Source organism: Schistocerca serialis, chromosome 1 (genome assembly GCF_023864345.2).
Source record: "Schistocerca serialis cubense isolate TAMUIC-IGC-003099 chromosome 1, iqSchSeri2.2, whole genome shotgun sequence".
Classification (NCBI taxonomy): Eukaryota; Metazoa; Arthropoda; class Insecta; order Orthoptera; family Acrididae; genus Schistocerca; species Schistocerca serialis.
In genome coordinates this window covers 659,218,440-659,238,935 of record NC_064638.1, presented here as the reverse complement: position 1 = coordinate 659,238,935, position 20,496 = coordinate 659,218,440, and the positions used below count along the sequence as shown (strand labels likewise).

General features: G+C 40.7%; 1 protein-coding gene across 1 annotated transcript in view; it reads right to left on the bottom strand.

Moving 5' to 3' along the window:
- Positions 1-20,496, bottom strand: part of LOC126479317 (TBC1 domain family member 19) — a 192,907-nt gene that overhangs the window by 42,264 nt on the left and 130,147 nt on the right. Inside the window, exon 10 of the mRNA XM_050103774.1 lies at positions 12,897-13,059. Within this exon, the coding sequence (XP_049959731.1) occupies positions 12,897-13,059 (163 nt within the window). The remainder of the gene's footprint in view (positions 1-12,896; positions 13,060-20,496) is intronic.

The window sequence follows — 20,496 nt, the reverse complement described above, 5'->3', positions numbered from 1 at the left end:
CCTGACCAGTTGGCTGCACAAAGGTATCATGCACTCCTCTCAAACTATTTCCCTGGTGCACTTGCAGTTCATATTTGACAGAGATTATGCTTGAAACATGGTTGGAATTAATTTGTGATGGTACTTAGACAGAACATATCCAGAGAAATGACTCAGATGGTGAGGTCCAGTTGTATGGCCTTCACGTTAACCTGACCTAAATCCTCTGGATTTCTTCCTGTAGGGACACTTGAAGGAGTATGTGTATTGCACTCCCCTGACACATGTGGAAGAACTGACAGCAAATGTTCTTGCTACTCTTGTGTCTGTGGATGTAGCCATGTTGCAAAGAGTCCAGATCTGTATGATCCAGCAGGTAGCGCAATGTTTGGAAGTGCAAGGGGGTCACTTTGAGCATCTGCTCAGAGAACAACTTATTCTTTCAAGAATGTCATGTGGTCATTGATATGGAAATTATTACTATCATTGGTTGCTAATGTGTTACATCTGAGTGAACATACTGCATGTAGTATAGATGACTAGTAGTTGTTGAGTTATTTAATTATGGAATCATTTTTAGCATATCGAGATTGATACTGTTTTTGTAAGTATTCTGTCCTATGACAGGTCATTTGTTTCAACTGTATTTTCGACTTGCCTGATCACAATTTTGGTATGTTCACCATTAAAAAACACTGTACTATGTAAAGGGCAGATATATGTGGCTTGAGAAACAATGCATACTACAGTACTGTATGGTCAAATGAATATGGCAAATAAAAACAAATACACCTTGACCCACAAATGAACACTCTATCTCCGGCATGCTAACTCAAAATGCTATCCACTGCACCAACTGCACAACACTTCTCTTATATTCTGACAGAGGTAGTTACCATGCACATATGTAGAGTGTTGCCAGTCTGCCAATCATAACATCCTTTTACTGCTGGAAATATGCACAGGATGAAATTTTGTGACAGACATTTTGTTATTGCTAGTATTTAATGAATCACACTGCAAAGTCTGAGTGCACAAATTTTTCTTCACCATGTATAATCCTCTTGTTTGATAATTTAATAACTTAATAATTGAAAAGAACATCAATGAACTCAACAGAATAATAGCATTTTTCCATGTGAAGAGTAAAGAGTAAATAGTAATCTATTACAGAGAACCACGCTCCATATTAAATATATTAATGACTTTTATTTTATTGTAAATTTTTAACCCATGTTCTCTGGTATTTGGTCACAGAGTTTTAAGCACAGTATTGGAAGTTTAAAATTATGTCTGTGGTATGTGTTGTAGTCGTGGTGGAAACAAAAATGGTAAGGTTTAAGCTGGTTTTTGTATATATAATAGAGGGAAACATTCCACGTGGGAAAAATATATCTAAAAACAAAGATGATGTAAATTACCAAACGAAAGTGCTGGCATGTTGATAGACACACAAACAAACACAAACATACACACAAAATTCAAGCTTTTGCAACCAATGGTTGCTTCATCAGGAAAGAGGGAAGGAGAGGGAAAGATGAAAGGATGTGGGTTTTATGGGAGAGGGTAAGGAGTCATTCCAATCCCGGGAGCGGAAAGACTTACCTCAGGGGCAAAAAAGGACAGGCATACACTCGCACACACACACAAACACACACACACACACACACACACACACACACACACACACACACACACACACATATCCATCCGCACGTACACAGACAAAAGGAAACATTTGTAAAGGCAAAGAGTTTGGGCAGAGATGTCAGTCGAGGCAGAAGTGCAGAGGCAAAGATGTTGTTGAATGACAGGTGAGGAATGAGCGGCAGCAACTTGAAATTAGCAAAGGTTGAGGCCTGATGGGTAATGTGAAGAGAGGATATACTGAAGGGCAAGTTCCCATCTCCGGAGTTCTGACAGGTTGGTGTTAGTGGGATACGAAGTATCCAGATAACCCGGACGGTGTAACACTGTGCCAAGATGTGCTGGCCGTGCACCAAGGCATGTTTAGCCACAGGGTGATCCTCATTACCAACAAACACTGTCTGCCTCTGTCCATTCATGCAAATGGACAGTTTGTTGCTGGTCATTCCCACATAGAAAGCTTCACAGTGTAGGCAGGTCACTTGGTAAATCACGTGGGTGCTTTCACGTGTGGCTCTGCCTTTGATCGTGTACACTTTCCAGGTTACAGGACTGGAGTAGGTGGTGGTGGGAGGGTGCATGGGACAGGTTTTATACCAAGGGCGGTTACAAGGGTAGGAGCCAGAGGGTAGGGAAGGTGGTTTGGGTATTTCATAGCGATGAACCAAGAGGTTATGAAGGTTAGGTGGACGGCAGAGAGACACTCTTGGTGGAGTGGGGAGGATTTCATGAAGGATGGATCTCATTTCAGAGCAGGATTTGAGGAAGTCGTATCCCTGCTGGAGAGCCACATTCAGAGTCTGATCCAGTCCCAGAAAGTATCCTATCACAAGTGGGGCACTTTTGGAGTTCTTCTGTGGGAGGTTTTGGGTTTGAGGGGATGAGGAAGTGGCTCTGGTAATTTGCTTTTGTACCAGGTCGGGAGGGTAGCTGCTGGATGCGACACAATTAAAGGGAACAGCTATGGGTATCAGGATGGCCCCCTCATACGCCAACCTATTTATGGATCGCTTAGAGGAATCCTTCTTGGTTACCCAGGCCTGCCAACCCAAAGTTTGGTACTGATTTATTGATGACATTTTCATGATCTGGACTCACAGTGAAGAAGAACTCCAGAATTTCCTCTCCAACCTCAACTCCTTTGGTTCCATCAGATTCACCTGGTCCTACTCCAAAACCCATGCCACTTTCCTTGACGTTGACCTCCATCTGTCCAATGGCCAGCTTCAAACATCCGTCCACATCAAACCCACCAACAAGCACCAGTACCTCCATTATGACAGCTGCCACCCATTCCACATCAAACAGTCCCTTCCCTACAGCCTAGGTCTTCGTGACAAACGAATCTGCTCCAGTCCGGAGTCCCTGAACCATTACACCAACAACGTGGAAACAGTTTTCGCATCCCGCAATTACCCTCCCAACCTGGTACAGAAGCAAATTACCAGAGCCACTTCCCCATCCCCTCAAACCCAGAACCTCCCACAGAAGAACCACAAAAGTGCCCCACTTGTGACAGGATACTTTCCGGGACTGGATCAGACTCTGAATGTGGCTCTCCAGCAGGGATACGACTTCCTCAAATCCTGCTCTGAAATGAGATCCATCCTTCATGAAATCCTCCCCACTCCACCAAGAGTGTCTTTCAGCTGTCCACCTAACCTTTGTAACCTCTTGGTTCATCCATATGAAATCCTCAAACCACCTTCCCTACCCTCTGGCTCCTACCCTTGTAACTGCCCCCAGTGTAAAACCTGTCCCATGCATCCTCTCACCACCACCTACTCCTGTCCTGTAACCCGGAAGGTGTACACAATCAAAGGCAGAGCCACATGTGAAAGCACCCACGTGATTTACCAAGTGACCTGCCTACACTGTGAAGCTTTCTATGTGGGAATGACCAGCAACAAACTGTCCATTCGCATGAATGGACAGAGGCAGACAGTGTTTGTTGGTAATGAGGATCACCCTGTGGCTAAACATGCCTTGGTGCACGGCCAACACATCTTGGCACAGTGTTACACCGTCCGGGTTATCTGGATACTTCGTATCCCACTAACACCAACCTGTCAGAACTCCGGAGATGGGAACTTGCCCTTCAGTACATTCTCTCTTCACATTACCCACCAGGCCTCAACCTTCGCTAATTTCAGGTTGCCGCCCCTCATACCTCACCTGTCATTCAACAACATCTTTGCCTCTGTACTTCCGCCTCGACTGACATCTCTGCCCAAACTCTTTGCCTTTACAAATGTCTGCTTTTGTCTGTGTATGTGCGGATGGATATGTGTGTGTGTGCGAGTGTATACCTGTCCTTTTTTCCCCCTAAGGTAAGTCTTTCCGCTCCCGGGATTGGAATGACTCCTTACCCTCTCCCTTAAAACCCACATCCTTTCGTCTTTCCCTCTCCTTCCCTCTTTCCTGATGAAGCAACCATTTGTTGTGAAAGCTTGAATTTTGTGTGTATGTTTGTGTGTCTATCGACCTGCCAGCACTTTCGTTTGGTAAGTCACATCATCTTTGTTTTTAGATATATTTTTCCCAAGTGGAATGTTTCCCTCTATTATATATATATACATACACACACACACACACACACACACACACACACACACACACACACACACACATATATATATATATATATAGACACACACACAAAAACCAGCATACACACTTTTTGTTTCCACTACAACTACCGCACCTACCACAGAGATAATTCTAAACTTCCAACGCTGTGCTTAAAACTCTGTGAAATACACAGAAGTAAAACCATTGTTTAAAAAAGATTCAAAAGATGATATGGGAAATTACCGCCCACCTCTATACTCCCTGTCATATCAAAAATATTTGAAAAAATTGCTGCTTTACAGATACTTAGTTTCAACCCACAGAATGATATCATTTCACATAAGCAATTTGGCTTCCAACAAGGCAAAAACACAGTAGATGCGGTAAATGAGTTAATCGAAAAAATTACTTCATCACAAGATAGGAAAGCTAAGGTCACATGAATGTTCTGTGATCTTACAAAAGCGTTCAACTCTGTAAACAATGCCCTGATGCTTTTCAAACTCAGCAGGTGTGGAATAAGGGATATTTGAATCATATCTCTTGGAGAGGAAACAAAGGGTAGTAATCACATTAAATGGAACAGATCACTTCTCCGAGTGGAAAACTGTGTCACAAGGTGTTCCTCAAGGCTCAATCCTTGGACCCATTTTATTCCTGTTCTATGTAAATGACTTGCCTCTCAATATAAATACTCACTTAACTTTGTTTGCAGATGATACTTCTGCCCTAATTGAAAATGAAAATTCTGGCAATATACCACAGAGTGTCACGAATATGTTAAGTAACCTTGAAACATGGTTCAGTCAAAATTGCTTAAGGCTAAACATTTCAAAAATCCACATGATGAGTTTTAAAACAAAACATTCAAAAAGTGAAGAAATCTGTGTCACTCACAACAATCAAAAAATGGAAGAACTTGACTCAGTCAGGGTCCTGGAAATAAACTTAAGACAGAACTTTGAGTTGGAATGCGCATATAGAATATATAGCATATAAGTTAAACAGCCTTGCATTTTCAATGGAAATTTTAGCCTGTGCCACTGATATGGCCACCAGAAAAATAGCATATTATAGCTACTTTGAATCAATTATTCGATATGGCATAATTCTTTGGGGAAACTCAGTTTAAAAAATCATTCGCAACATGTGCTCAGCATAGCCGAGGGCATCATGTTGACCATTATTTAAAGACCTAAAAATATTAACTGTCCCTTCTTTATACATCTTTGAGGTGGTTCTTTTCCTATGCAGCAGAGCTGATCTACTAAAAAAAATCATTTTGAACACTCATATGACACAAGACATAAAGAGAACTTTATGCTCACCTCTCATTGCTTAAAACTGTGTGCCCAGACTTCTCAGTATATAGCCATGAAAATTCACAACACAATATAACGGTATGACATAATGAATATGAAGAAAAATATTTTAAAAAGCATGTTACATGATTTTGTAATTGAACAATGCTACTACTTTGTGGAAGATTTCATGAAGGGTGAAGTGATACTTTGAGCTGAGTACCTAAAATGGAATAAAAATTTATGATAGTTATAGTAGATGTAAATACTATAAGTTTGACAAATTTTGAATAAGTAAACTCTCCACAAAGTATTATTATAAGTGTGACAAAATTTTAAATAAGCAAATTGTAACCTTGACGTGTCTCCTGAAGATCAGACATATGTTCTGAAATGTCATGAGATGAATAAAACACATTTCACATATATACATATAATGGAGGGAATGGATGGTATATGGTATTTTCAAACTTTTAAACAATGGTGGACACATTTTCTGTTGTTTGGCAATGCCCACATTGCAAATTAATTACTTTCTTCAGTAATACTAGAAGCCTTGAGACATTTGCTGAATCCCCCCCAAAAATTATACCATAACACATAACTGACTCACAGTAGCAATGATAGACTATCTTTATGGTGTCCATGTTTGTGGCACCTAACAAAATGCACATTGCAAATAGTAAGCCATTCAGTTTATTTGCTAAGTAGTAAATGTGTACTTTCCAATTCAAATATCAATCAAAATTTAGGCATAAGAAGTTCAAATGATTTGCTTCTGTAATATCCTTGTTATCACAGGTCCTAATGAACATCAAATTGCATCATTCTGGTTTTAGTTATATTTAGTTTTAGTTCATTTTGATAAAATTGGGACTCAAAGTTTGTAAAGTATTTTTGACACTTTATGGAGTTCTTTCAGGCACCTCATTTTAAATTATAAGTGATGTATCATCATCAAATGAAACTAAATGAACTTGAATAGCTAGTGGTTAGCCATTTTTGTAGAAAAAAAAACAGACAAGGACTCAATACTGAACCTCGAGCAACATCTTGGAATATGGTTTTCCACTACGAGGATTACTTGCTTGAAATCAGAATCTTGCTTGAATCTGAAATCATGATTGTTCTTAATTTCCTGTCTGTTAAGTAAGAGTAGAAACCACTGCAAAACACTATCCCTGATTCTGTATATACACAATATGAGTAGAAGTAAGGAATGGTTTTTAACAAGTCACAGAATATTCCTGTAACCTTTGTACCCTTATCTAATGAACACATCTTTTGACTAAACTAGCTGATGGCATTTAGCATTTTTTACCTGGAATCAATCTGGTTTCCAAACTTTATGTCATTTATAGTACAAAATTTTTGAATTTGTTTTGCTGCAATTTTTTCAAACAGTTTAGTGAAGATTGATGGAAGAGATATAGGATGGTAACCCCCATATCTTCTGTTGATCCCTTTTTGAATCATGGTTTTATCATGGGCTATTTCAATTTATTTGGAAAACATCCCTGCTCAAAGCACTGATTTATGATAACTGACAGTAGTAGCGAAATGAAATCATCCATGTCCTTGACTACTGATGTGGGTATTTCATCCCACCCAGGTGAGGCTTTGTTTTTTAAAGACAGTACTTCATTTTCCACATCTCTTTGGGTGACTTTTCAAATTGTATAAATATCTGTTCTTGTTGCTTTCCAAACCTATGAAATTTTCCCCGTCTTGATTGGCTGCCATATCTACATCTGAATTTGTAACCTTTAAGAAGCATTTATTTAAACAAATGAACACCTGAATGGGGCTTACAATACTATTTCCAAATCTAATTTTCAGTATCACTTGTCTTTTGACTTTTGTTCCTAATTCTCTTTGAACAGTTGACCAAACTGCTTTTGTCTTATTTCCATTTATGAGGATGAACATATCATTTGCTTGTTTTAGTGGTCAATACAATTTTCCTCAATATAGCTTCATAGTGTTTAAAGTACATAACAAAATCAGGATTTCTGTTTGATTTTAACACACTATGGAGCTGTCTCTTTCTGGCAGTAGAGATTTTTGTTCTTGGTGTAATCCACTTAAATTTACTGTTTCCTTTCTTTTATGAAGATCTAGGAGAAAAAGATTCATGGCATATATCTACAAAACAATTTAAGAAAGTGTCTGAGTTTCCAGTGCTTGAAGCTCTGGTGGTCTACAGGCCAGGTTACAATATTTAGTTTACTATGGGAAAAGTCCATATACTTAAGCTGAAATTCCTTTTTTTGTATATTTTTGGTGATCTTAATTTGTCTGGTTTTGTAAGCTCAATAAACAGAGCTGAATGATCTGAAATGTCTAGGCCTAAGTAGTATTTTCTTCCCCCCATGAACCATGGACCTTGCCGTTGGTGGGGAGGCTTGCGTGCCTCAGCGATACAGATAGCCGTACCGTAGGTCCAACCACAACGGAGGGGTATCTGTTGAGAGGCCAGACAAACGTGTGGTTCCTGAAGAGGGGCAGCAGCCTTTTCAGTAGTTGCAAGGGCAACAGTCTGGATGATTGACTGATCTGGCCTTGTAACAATAACCAAAACGGCCTTGCTGTGCTGGTACTGCGAACGGCTGAAAGCAAGGGGAAACTACAGCCGTAATTTTTCCCGAGGGCATGCAGCTTTACTGTATGATTACATGATGATGGCGTCCTCTTGGGTAAAATATTCCGGAGGTAAAATAGTCCCCCATTCGGATCTCCGGGCGGGGACTACTCAAGAGGATGTCGTTATCAGGAGAAAGAAAACTGGCGTTCTACGGATCGGAGCGTGGAATGTCAGATCCCTTAATCGGGCAGGTAGGTTAGAAAATTTAAAAAGGGAAATGGATAGGTTAAAGTTAGATATAGTGGGAATTAGTGAAGTTCGGTGGCAGGAGGAACAAGACTTCTGGTCAGGTGACTACAGGGTTATAAACACAAAATCAAATAGGGGTAATGCAGGAGTAGGTTTAATAATGAATAGGAAAATAGGAATGCGGGTAAGCTACTACAAACAGCATAGTGAACGCATTATTGTGGCCAAGATAGATACAAAGCCCACGCCTACTACAGTAGTACAAGTTTATATGCCAACTAGCTCTGCAGATGACGAAGAAATTGAAGAAATGTAGGATGAAATAAAAGAAATTATTCAGATTGTGAAGGGAGACGAAAATTTAATAGTCATGGGTGACTGGAATTCGAGTGTAGGAAAAGGGAGAGAAGGAAACATAGTAGGTGAATATGGATTGGGGGACAGAAATGAAAGAGGAAGCCGCCTGGTCGAATTTTGCACAGAGCACAACATAATCATAACTAACACTTGGTTTAAGAATCATGAAAGAAGGTTGTATACATGGAAGAACCCTGGCGATACTAAAAGGTATCAGATAGATTATATAATGGTAAGACAGAGATTTAGGAACCAGGTTTTAAATTGTAAGACATTTCCAGGGGCAGATGTGGACTCTGACCACAATCTATTGGTTATGACCTGTAGATTAAAACTGAAGAAACTGCAAAAAGGTGGGAATTTAAGGAGATGGGACCTGGATAAACTAAAAGAACCAGAGGTTGTACAGAGATTCAGGGAGAGCATAAGGGAGCAATTGACAGGAATGGGGGAAATAAATACAGTAGAAGAAGAATGGGTAGCTTTGAGGGATGAAGTAGTGAAGGCAGCAGAGGATCAAGTAGGTAAAAAGACGAGGGCTAGTAGAAATCCTTGGGTAACAGAAGAAATATCGAATTTAATTGATGAAAGGAGAAAATATAAAAATGCAGTAAGTGAAACAGGCAAAAAGGAATACAAACGTCTCAAAAATGAGATCGACAGGAAGTGCAAAATGGCTAAGCAGGGATGGCTAGAGGACAAATGTAAGGATGTAGAGGCCTATCTCACTAGGGGTAAGATAGATACCGCCTACAGGAAAATTAAAGAGACCTTTGGAGATAAGAGAACGACTTGTATGAATATCAAGACCTCAGATGGAAACCCAGTTCTAAGCAAAGAAGGGAAAGCAGAAAGGTGGAAGGAGTATATAGAGGGTCTATACAAGGGCGATGTACTTGAGGACAATATTATGGAAATGGAAGAGGATGTAGATGAAGATGAAAAGGGAGATATGATACTGCGTGAAGAGTTTGACAGAGCACTGAAAGCCCTGAGTCGAAACAAGGCCCCCGGAGTAGACAATATTCCATTGGAACTACTGACGGCCGTGGGAGAGCCAGTCCTGACAAAACTCTACCATCTGGTGAGCAAGATGTATGAAACAGGCGAAATACCCTCAGACTTCAAGAAGAATATAATAATTCCAATCTCAAAGAAAGCAGGTGTTGACAGATGTGAAAATTACCGAACTATCAGCTTAATAAGTCACAGCTGCAAAATACTAACACGAATTCTTTACAGACGAATGGAAAAACTAGTAGAAGCCAACCTCGGGGAAGATCAGTTTGGATTCCGTAGAAACACTGGAACACGTGAGGCAATACTGACCTTACGACTTATCTTAGAAGAAAGATTAAGGAAAGGCAAACCTACGTTTCTAGCATTTGTAGACTTAGAGAAAGCTTTTGACAATGTTGACTGGAATACTCTCTTTCAAATTCTAAAGGTGGCAGGGGTAAAATACAGGGAGCGAAAGGCTATTTACAATTTGTACAGAAACCAGATGGCAGTTATAAGAGTCGAGGGACATGAAAGGGAAGCAGTGGTTGGGAAGGGAGTAAGACAGGGTTGTAGCCTCTCCCCGATGTTGTTCAATCTGTATATTGAGCAAGCAGTAAAGGAAACAAAAGAAAAATTCGGAGTAGGTATTAAAATTCATGGAGAAGAAATAAAAACTTTGAGGTTCGCCGATGACATTGTAATTCTGTCAGAGACAGCAAAGGACTTGGAAGAGCAGTTGAATGGAATGGACAGTGTCTTGAAAGGAGGATATAAGATGAACATCAACAAAAGCAAAACAAGGATAATGGAATGTAGTCTAATTAAGTCGGGTGATGCTGAGGGAATTAGATTAGGAAATGAGGCACTTAAAGTAGTAAAGGAGTTTTGCTATTTGGGGAGCAAAATAACTGATGATGGTCGAAGTAGAGAGGATATAAAATGTAGGCTGGCAATGGCAAGGAAAGCGTTTCTGAAGAAGAGAAATTTGTTAACATCCAGTATAGATTTAAGTGTCAGGAAGTCATTTCTGAAAGTATTCGTATGGAGTGTAGCCATGTATGGAAGTGAAACATGGACGATAAATAGTTTGGACAAGAAGAGAATAGAAGCTTTCGAAATGTGGTGCTACAGAAGAATGCTGAAGATTAGATGGGTAGATCACATAACTAATGAGGAAGTATTGAATAGGATTGGGGAGAAGAGAAGTTTGTGGCACAACTTGACCAGAAGAAGGGATCGGTTGGTAGGACATGTTCTGAGGCATCAAGGGATCACCAATTTAGTATTGGAGGGCAGCGTGGAGGGTAAAAATCGTAGAGGGAGACCAAGAGATGAATACACTAAGCAGATTCAGAAGGATGTAGGTTGCAGTAGGTACTGGGAGATGAAAAAGCTTGCACAGGATAGAGTAGCATGGAGAGCTGCATCAAACCAGTCTCAGGACTGAAGACCACAACAACAACAAGTAGTATTTATTTGCATTTTCAAACTAATAGTTTGTAATAACATTATCGATGATGGTCACTGGTCTACTGCTTTCTCTAGCACCTTTAGAAAAGTTTATGAATAAGTCATAAATTCAGTGGATTCGCTGCTTCCAGCTAACATATTTTAGTTGAAATCTGCTTTGATCACTTTCTGAAGTTCTTCGTAGAGACAATGAAATTTAGCTAAGAACATTTTTGTTACAGCACATTCAGAAATTCTTGAGGTTGATGTAACCACTGTACTCGGATCACTTACTGTCATTTCTTGTTAACAATATCTTTTATTCCCAAGAATAAGCAGCTTTCACTCAGTTAATACTCGGCAGAAATCAAACCTGCATTTGGATCGGAATTCCTTAACTCTTGTGCAAAAATATACTTATATGGATATGGTGTCTGTTCTTTCAGACATGTCTGAAAGAACAGATACCACTGATGACCTGCAGCCATCTAGAACGAAATTAGAATTATATATTAATACCTTCAGCTGCTGACGGGTGTTGATATATATCAATGGGGACAGGTGAAAACGTGTGCTCCGACCGGGACTCGAACCCAGGATCTCCTGCTTACATGGCAGACGCTCTATCCATCTGAGCCACCAAGGGCACAGAGGATAGTGTGACTGCAGGGATTATCTCACACACACCTCCCTTGAGACCCACATTCTCACTTTATATGTCCACACACTACATTCATAGTGTCCCTACCCAACACACTCATTACTCGTAGAAGACATTCTTACCAATTCCCATAAGAGTTCGAGTAATGTGTGTGCATCCGCACAGAAGAAGAAGGTCATGGCCGGTATTGCCAGAACTATATACTTATATATAAACATTTTGCTGAGTCTAATATTCCATGAACATTGTGCTCATTAAGTATTGAGTGAATATTTTTACTTGCTGTGTAGGGCCATACAACAAGAACAATCCACATTAATGCCATGTGAGTAGTTAGGTAAGGTATATAATTGTACACAGATGTAGATGTAGATTGTAATTCCATGTTGGTATAATACAATAGGCAAAGTGAACCATAGACAAATAATGAACTAGCAGAAACAAAAGTAATGTAGGCACTGCTATGTTCTTCTTCATACTAAGTGTATTTATGGCTCTAAAAAGGTGCAATCAGCTGACAGTTTACAGACCACCAACATAAAATACCTTCAACTGTATCAAGAAATTAGATACAGTATTACTAAGGTTATGTAGGCGTACATCAAAATTCTTGATATGTAAACTGTTTTTATCGATTTTTTGTCATACAGTACTAATCAAGACAAGCAATTGTGTTGATATGCAGCTTTATATATATATTCAGACAAGGGTTTGACGGGAGACATGCTAGGGTAGTACTTGCAGTTACAAAGACCTCTGTGTCTGGTTGGCTTAGTGATCAGAACATCTGCCTAGTAAAAAGGAGACCCGAGGTTAAATCCTGGTCCAACTAATTTCAATCAATGCCCACTCACAGCCAATATCTGTAATTTCTTTGTATCGTAGTTATGACTTTTGTATAAAGAACATTTTTTCAATTAATGACACAACTAAAAACTTTATCTACAAGTCATTTGTTGTTCTGCCTCCTGGTTCCTGGGAGTATACAGTTATATTCTAATCTTGATATTATAAGTCATTGTTAAATGTCAAGCACCTATAATAACAAGCCACCTTCATAATGGTTTGAGGAATAGTTACTTAGGGTTCTGCATACCATACATTGTAAATCCATGGAAAGGAATGATGCCACTGGGTGGGAATACAACTGTATTCTCAATAGTTGGCTGCTTGTTCTTTAGCACAGCATGGAAAGGATTGCTAGCACTGTGATGGAAGATGGACAGTACTTCAGTATCTCTAGAAAAACAAAGCATAACCTGAAATGAAAATATAAGCCCATATTAATTACATAAGAATTTGTGATGTAATGGGAAAGTAGAATGAATATATGCAGCAAAATATAAGGCAGCAACAAATGCAATGAACAATATATAAGAAAAAACTTAAGATTAGTATATCAATAACATTTCTTTTATGAAAGCTGTTACTTCCAAATTCCTGTCATATGATGTTACTGATTTGATTATTACAATTCCTTGGATAAAAACATAGGGATAGAATAGCAGAGGATATAATGACAATGATCAAATCAAGTGTCACAAACACACTTAATTTTGGAAGGAAACTGAAATTATTTTCCTAGGTAGAGGCTGTTTGCACTTGGATATTTGCATAATTATCAGTGAAAGCTATCTTATAGATTTACATGACAAATGTCCATTTGATGTCAATTCCCTTTTGGTAAATTTAATTAGTTTATAATGAATATATAACATAAGTCACACTAAAAAATTGGATATTTTCACTACACTTTATGATGAAAGAATGATATTGCTTATGAACTAACATATGAAGCAGATCTAAGTGAAGGGAAGATATTCCTTGTTCTTGCGTGTGAGTAATTAATAAGCCCATGCTCAAATATAGTTTCATATATAATATGTTAAACATGGACGATAAATAGTTTGGACAAGAAGAGAATAGAAGCTTTCGAAATGTGGTGCTACAGAAGAATGCTGAAGATTAGATGGGTAGATCACATAACTAATGAGGAAGTATTGAATAGGATTGGGGAGAAGAGAAGTTTGTGGCACAACTTGACCAGAAGAAGGGATCGGTTGGTAGGACATGTTCTGAGGCATCAAGGGATCACCAATTTAGTATTGGAGGGCAGCGTGGAGGGTAAAAATCGTAGAGGGAGACCAAGAGATGAATACACTAAGCAGATTCAGAAGGATGTAGGTTGCAGTAGGTACTGGGAGATGAAAAAGCTTGCACAGGATAGAGTAGCATGGAGAGCTGCATCAAACCAGTCTCAGGACTGAAGACCACAACAACAACAATATAATATGTTGTGTTATACACTCTTTATGTAAAAAATGGCTGACTTTAAAAATACCAGTTGGTATATTATATTTGAATAGCATGATTACAAAGGAAGAAACCTTGACTTGTAAGTATTTACCAAGATGTTAAACTTATTGAAAAGAGCATATTCAAGAATAAAAAGAGGCTTTTATTGTCATAAGTATCACAAACAGATTATGAATTCAGTGAGATTGTAAGTTAGCAAGTCTGTACACGCAGCAAGAATTCTACAATAAAATGTGATGTGGTAATGACTGTTTGAAATACTGCCATGGCTTGCACATTGTGCAATATTTTTTACTGGTTAGACTTTCTTGCTTGTGACATGCACTCCACAGAATCAATTTACACCTCCTGCCAGTATTTGAAATTTAAAAGTTGCAGAAAATTAAGGAACTTCCTTGTTGGCAAAATGTTGGATTGCTCTGGATATTTTGATTTGTTGTGTAAATAGAAGTATTCCTAATACTGGTGGCACTGGGACTACAATTTTATTATTATTGTGTTTTCAGAATAAACCTGCCTTCATTGTTAGCAGTTGTTTTTTGGAGATAAGATTACACAATTGATACACAGTACTGGTAATTATGTGACTGATGGAGATGCCAAGCAGTTCAGAACACTGTCATTGTATGAGGAGGGAAAAATACTCTCACCTAATTGCTGTATTTCTGCAGAAAGTACCTGTGAGGCATTGTGGTGATGTGCTCCCCAGTGTTCACAATGTGGCACTCTGCTACAGCAGAGGACATGTGGGCATGCAACAAACCATTTAGGTATGCAACATGGATTACCTCACCAGCAACATCTTTGCCACAGGCAGGTGTTTCTGTGCAGAAAGGATGGCCAGAAGCCTTTACCCCCACTTCCCACATGGACACTGAATAAGTGAAACCTGACACCTCGGAGCCTGCTTCTGAGTAATTTATGCACTAACAGCACAACAGAACTTAATGGCTTGCCACACAATGTTCCCAGATAAGTGTAGGAGCATTCAGAGGACCACATACTGGTAAGTTGGCTTTGTCTGATTACACAGCATGAACACTGGAGGCTGGTTACATTATCATGAAGAACCAGTGAACCCACCTCTTCCAAATAACTGGGCATCCAATGCTCCCTTACCAAGAGTTATTCCATGTGTGACATTGGGCTTTGCTTCTCTATTACCAACAACATTAATATTACCAAGGACAGCAGTCTGGCACCTGTAAAAAGATGTAATGTGTATGCTCCTATAGTGTGCAGACTCTGCACCCCTTTGCGTGTGTAGAGATAACTATTGTGTTCTTCCTGAAATGGTGGCCAAATGTCAAACAAAATTTAATGGATTGTGTGTCTAGCCTGCTATGTCAGACAGAAATCCATGCTATGAACCATTTGGTGTTGCTAGAATCAGAATGATGCACTCTGCTTTCTTTGTATAGATGTAAATTTTATGTAAACATGTCCTCCATTTAATAACACTGGGATCAAAATATTATACTATGTGTTCTATGTGTGTAGATGTAAGTTTTAGCATATGTTCCCTGTAACACATGGGTTTTGTTTCCCATCCTGAGAGAGTGAACTTTTTATGTATGCCCATTCCAGCTGCTTTAGTTGGGGGATGTATATGGTCTGGACATGATAGCTGGTCCACCATGTGCATTTACCCATCTCTGCGTATTTTTGTAATTTCCAATCAACGTGTTGCCATTGGCATTCTAATATGTTAATTTGTTGCATAACAACCCTGTAGTAGGTGGATTTCATTCCAATAAATGGACCATTTGCATGCCATTGTATTTGTTTTCTCACCTTCCATACCAAACATGCATAGTCTATAGCAATCAAGTTATATGGTGGTTGCTGGCAGTACAAGTGAAGCATAACCAAATTTACTTTTTGCTAGATAAAACTGAACTGAATCTGTAATATAAAAATGGGAACAATCAATTATTAATAAAATTATTTAATTGGATAGATAAAAAATCTACTCACTAAGTGGTGGCAGAACACACAAATAAAACAGTGTTGTAACTGGCAAGCTTTCGCAGCCAGTGGCTACTTTTTCAGGCAGAAGGGTTGAAGGGGAAGGAAGAAGGTGAAGGAAAAGGACTGGAGAGATCTAGGAAAAGGGAAAGTCAACCAGGACCGTGGGTCAGGGGAGACTTACCGTGTACTGATCACGCTCCAGTGATGCCTGTGTGCTTTACCACTTTGTTGGTTTACTAAGTGGACAACGTCCTACTGTATATCGCAAACATTTAAACATTTCCATGTACGTTTCCTTCCCTGGTGGCCATTTGGCCCCTCAGTTCAGTTTACAGGCCCTTACCTTATGTAAGCAATGTGCTGCATAACGATACTACCTGTGGTTTTCGCACCTCTGAACATGCCCCAGCTCGTCATGTTGACAGCCTGATGGGAACATTTAACTGTGCTCCTCCATGCATGTCTGCTCCTAGCCCCCCCCCCCCCCCCCCACCTCCACTGCAAGTAAACTTTCAGGGGGTTTCACCCACTTGCTTTTCACATGGCATCGGCCATGCCTTCTGCATTCCGCATCAGACTTCTACATCGTGAACATTGATTTGGACAGTTTTACAGCATCATTTCCTAGTGCTTCAGTGCCATTCTTATCCGCTCCAATAGACTGCTTGCTTGCATCCTACACAGTGATGTCTGTGTCCACCATGCCGCTACAGCATCCACATCATACAAAGGACTCAGATACAGAACTAACTGTGTCCTTGTTGCCAGCATCAGGCCGCTTACCAACCCTGCCCCTGCTATCCGAGGACAACCCAGCAACATGGTTTGCACTGGTGGAGAACTTTTCTGAAATGGAACTGGAGGGGGGGGGGGGGGATGTCTGTGTGGGGTGGACAAGTACGAACATCATACCTCTGCCATCACAAGATCTTTGACTCTTTACCCTAATGGCTCACACCATCTTGCTTATTCAGTTCACTGTATGACTTGATGTAATGTGGACACTTGTATTTACCGATACGAAATATATCGAGCCTTACATTATTAAGTGTGTTCTCCGTGGACTACAACCCAACCAAATTTCCACAACTTAATACAAATTCTGGAAGTCTTCCACTGAAAATGCAACGGTGAAGTTTCCAATGTTTCCATCCTACTGTAGTTGCAATCTGAGCATATGTTTTCTCTTCTTACTTCCCTTTGTGAAGATGCTGTGTAATGTATTTGACATGTCCAATACTATCACGATAAAGATGCAAGGACAAATAAAGAAAGGAAATGATACAGTGGTGTATGTAATGTACACTCCTGGAAATTGAAATAAGAACACCGTGAATTCATTGTCCCAGGAAGGGGAAACTTTATTGACACATTCCTGGGGTCAGATACATCACATGATCACACTGACAGAACCACAGGCACATAGACACAGGCAACAGAGCATGCACAATGTCGGCACTAGTACAGTGTATATCCACCTTTCGCAGCAATGCAGGCTGCTATTCTCCCATGGAGACGATCGTAGAGATGCTGGATGTAGTCCTGTGGAACGGCTTGCCATGCCATTTCCACCTGGCGCCTCAGTTGGACCAGCGTTCGTGCTGGACGTGCAGACCGCATGAGACGACGCTTCATCCAGTCCCAAACATGCTCAATGGGGGACAGATCCGGAGATCTTGCTGGCCAGGGTAGTTGACTTACACCTTCTAGAGCACGTTGGGTGGCACGGGATACATGCGGACGTGCATTGTCCTGTTGGAACAGCAAGTTCCCTTGCCGGTCTAGGAATGGTAGAACGATGGGTTCGATGACGGTTTGGATGTACCGTGCACTATTCAGTGTCCCCTCGACGATCACCAGTGGTGTACGGCCAGTGTAGGAGATCGCTCCCCACACCATGATGCCGGGTGTTGGCCCTGTGTGCCTCGGTCGTATGCAGTCCTGATTGTGGTGCTCACCTGCACAGCGCCAAACACGCATACGACCATCATTGGCACCAAGGCAGAAGCGACTCTCATCGCTGAAGACGACACGTCTCCATTCGTCCCTCCATCCACGCCTGTCGCGACACCACTGGAGGCGGGCTGCACGATGTTGGGGCGGGACCGTAGCCCAGCTTCATGGAGACGGTTGCGAATGGTCCTCGCCGATACCCCAGGAGCAACAGTGTCCCTAATTTGCTGGGAAGTGGCGGTGCGGTCCCCTACGGCACTGCGTAGGATCCTACGGTCTTGGCGTACATCCGTGCGTCGCTGCAGTCTGGTCCCATGTCGACGGGCACGTGCACCTTCCGCCGACCACTGGCGACAACATCAATGTACTGTGGAGACCTCACGCCCCACGTGTTGAGCAATTCGGCGGTACGTCCACCCGCCTCCCGCATGCCCACTATATGCCCTCGCTCATAGTCCGTCAACTGCACATACGGTTCACGTCCACGCTGTCGTGGCATGATACCAGTGTTAAAGACTGCGATGGAGCTCCGTATGACACGGCAAACTGGCTGACACTGACGGCGGCGGTGCACAAATGCTGTGCAGCTAGCGCCATTCGACGGCCAACACCGCGGTTCCTCGTGTGTCCGCTGTGCCGTGCGTGTGATCATTGCTTGTACAGCCCTCTCGCAGTGTCCGGAGCAAGTATGGTGGGTCTGACACACCGGTGTCAATGTGTTCTTTTTTCCATTTCCAGGAGTGTAGATATTAGTGAATGAACAAAATGAGTTTTCAGGAAAAGAGAGACAAACCCTGTGGACATTGTCAGGAAAAGGAGCTGAACAGTCAACTATTTTTGAACAGTCAACTACAGTATTTATTTAAACATCCATAAAACACCTGTTTAAAAACATAATTTGAAGTACCTGATTTCTTCTAGTCCATCAAATTCAAACACAGACTCAGCCTTCTTAATAGCCATAGCAAATATTTATGTCAGCCATGGATTGCAATAATAAGGTCTGTAACTTCATGATTTGTGAACTGCTCATTTACCCAGAACCCAACAGGTCTCACTGTCGATCTATGATTGAAAAAGAGAGAGTGATGCAGCAAATGTTCAAGCAAAAGATTAAATACCATAGACTGAGTGAATTATTTTGTTTAATGAACCTGTTATACCATAAGAAACTTACTTAATATTGTCACTTAAAACCAGAATGAAGTCCCAAGTCAAAAATCAGGATAATCATTGGACAGCATGTTTATTACAAACACCAACTTACAGCCAGCACGGAAAAGAACTGAACTCTTGGCCTGAGAGTCCTGCTATTTATGCAAACACTGACTGCTCCAGAATGCACAAACATTACAAGCATAAGATATTTTGAGAACATTCCAGAAATGACACAAACTAAGTAACAAATAATTGTTAGTGGTCTGGTTTGAAATGGCAAACACCTGCATGCCAACCAGTGACACTAGCCGCTATGCCAAATTGCATGTGGCATTGCTCTCTCTCCATCGAAACTGTGACCTGCTGTTTCAAAAGTTCTTATTATAGCCGATTACAATGGCCTGGATGTAGATCTTGTCACTGGTCCTCTGTATGGTAGTACTGGTGGACCCTCGCGTTCTGGTCATGTCATGTACTTTACAATATCATGAGCATAGCGATCATTGTAAGAGTCTTCAGTTTCCTAGAATGAGAGGCACCAATTCTTGATCTGTGGCTGAGGGCTTTAGTTGGACTTCATACAGAGAACAAGGATGATGTCTCTGTGCTTTTGTCTTCTTAACAAAGTTTCATAACCATTGAACTTGTATGTGAAATCCAACAATACAGCCTAAAGTAGTGCTTTAGTAACTTTTCATATAGACCCACTTTCACACAGAATTCAAAATCTATAACAAATCTCCCAGACTGTATGTCACCGGCCAGTGCTTGGCCTTATAGCACTCTCAATCTTCCTCTTGGGTGTCCTGGGTCCACATGTGGGCCAGCTGACTAGCTTTTTTGGTCCAATAGTGCGGCTCGCATTGTGAAGGAGAGAATTTGTTATACGAGATGAAGGTTGGATGCCATCTCAGAAGAATTGTTCCATCTACACTTGAAGATTGCAGCACTTGTTTCTCCTATATTATGGGACTGGGAGGATGGAGTGACTTCAGCCAAGTTTGATTGGGTATATAAGGCTGCTAGTTCCTGGCAGATGTCGAAATTTGATCACTTTGTGACACAACAGCTGACGCGACAGGAAATAACTGCATGATGTTCCATTGTTAATTTCACGGAGAAGATTTTAGATGATGCGACGCTGTCAGTTTTGGGCAAAGGTCTAAATTCTGCACCTACACCAAGTGCAGTACCTCTTATAACTTTCATAAGTGGTGGTGAACAAGCTGTATGTCACCTTCCTATGGATGCTGCTGAAGAAATAAGAAGAGAAACTGGTCGGGTTCTCCTGAAAGCTC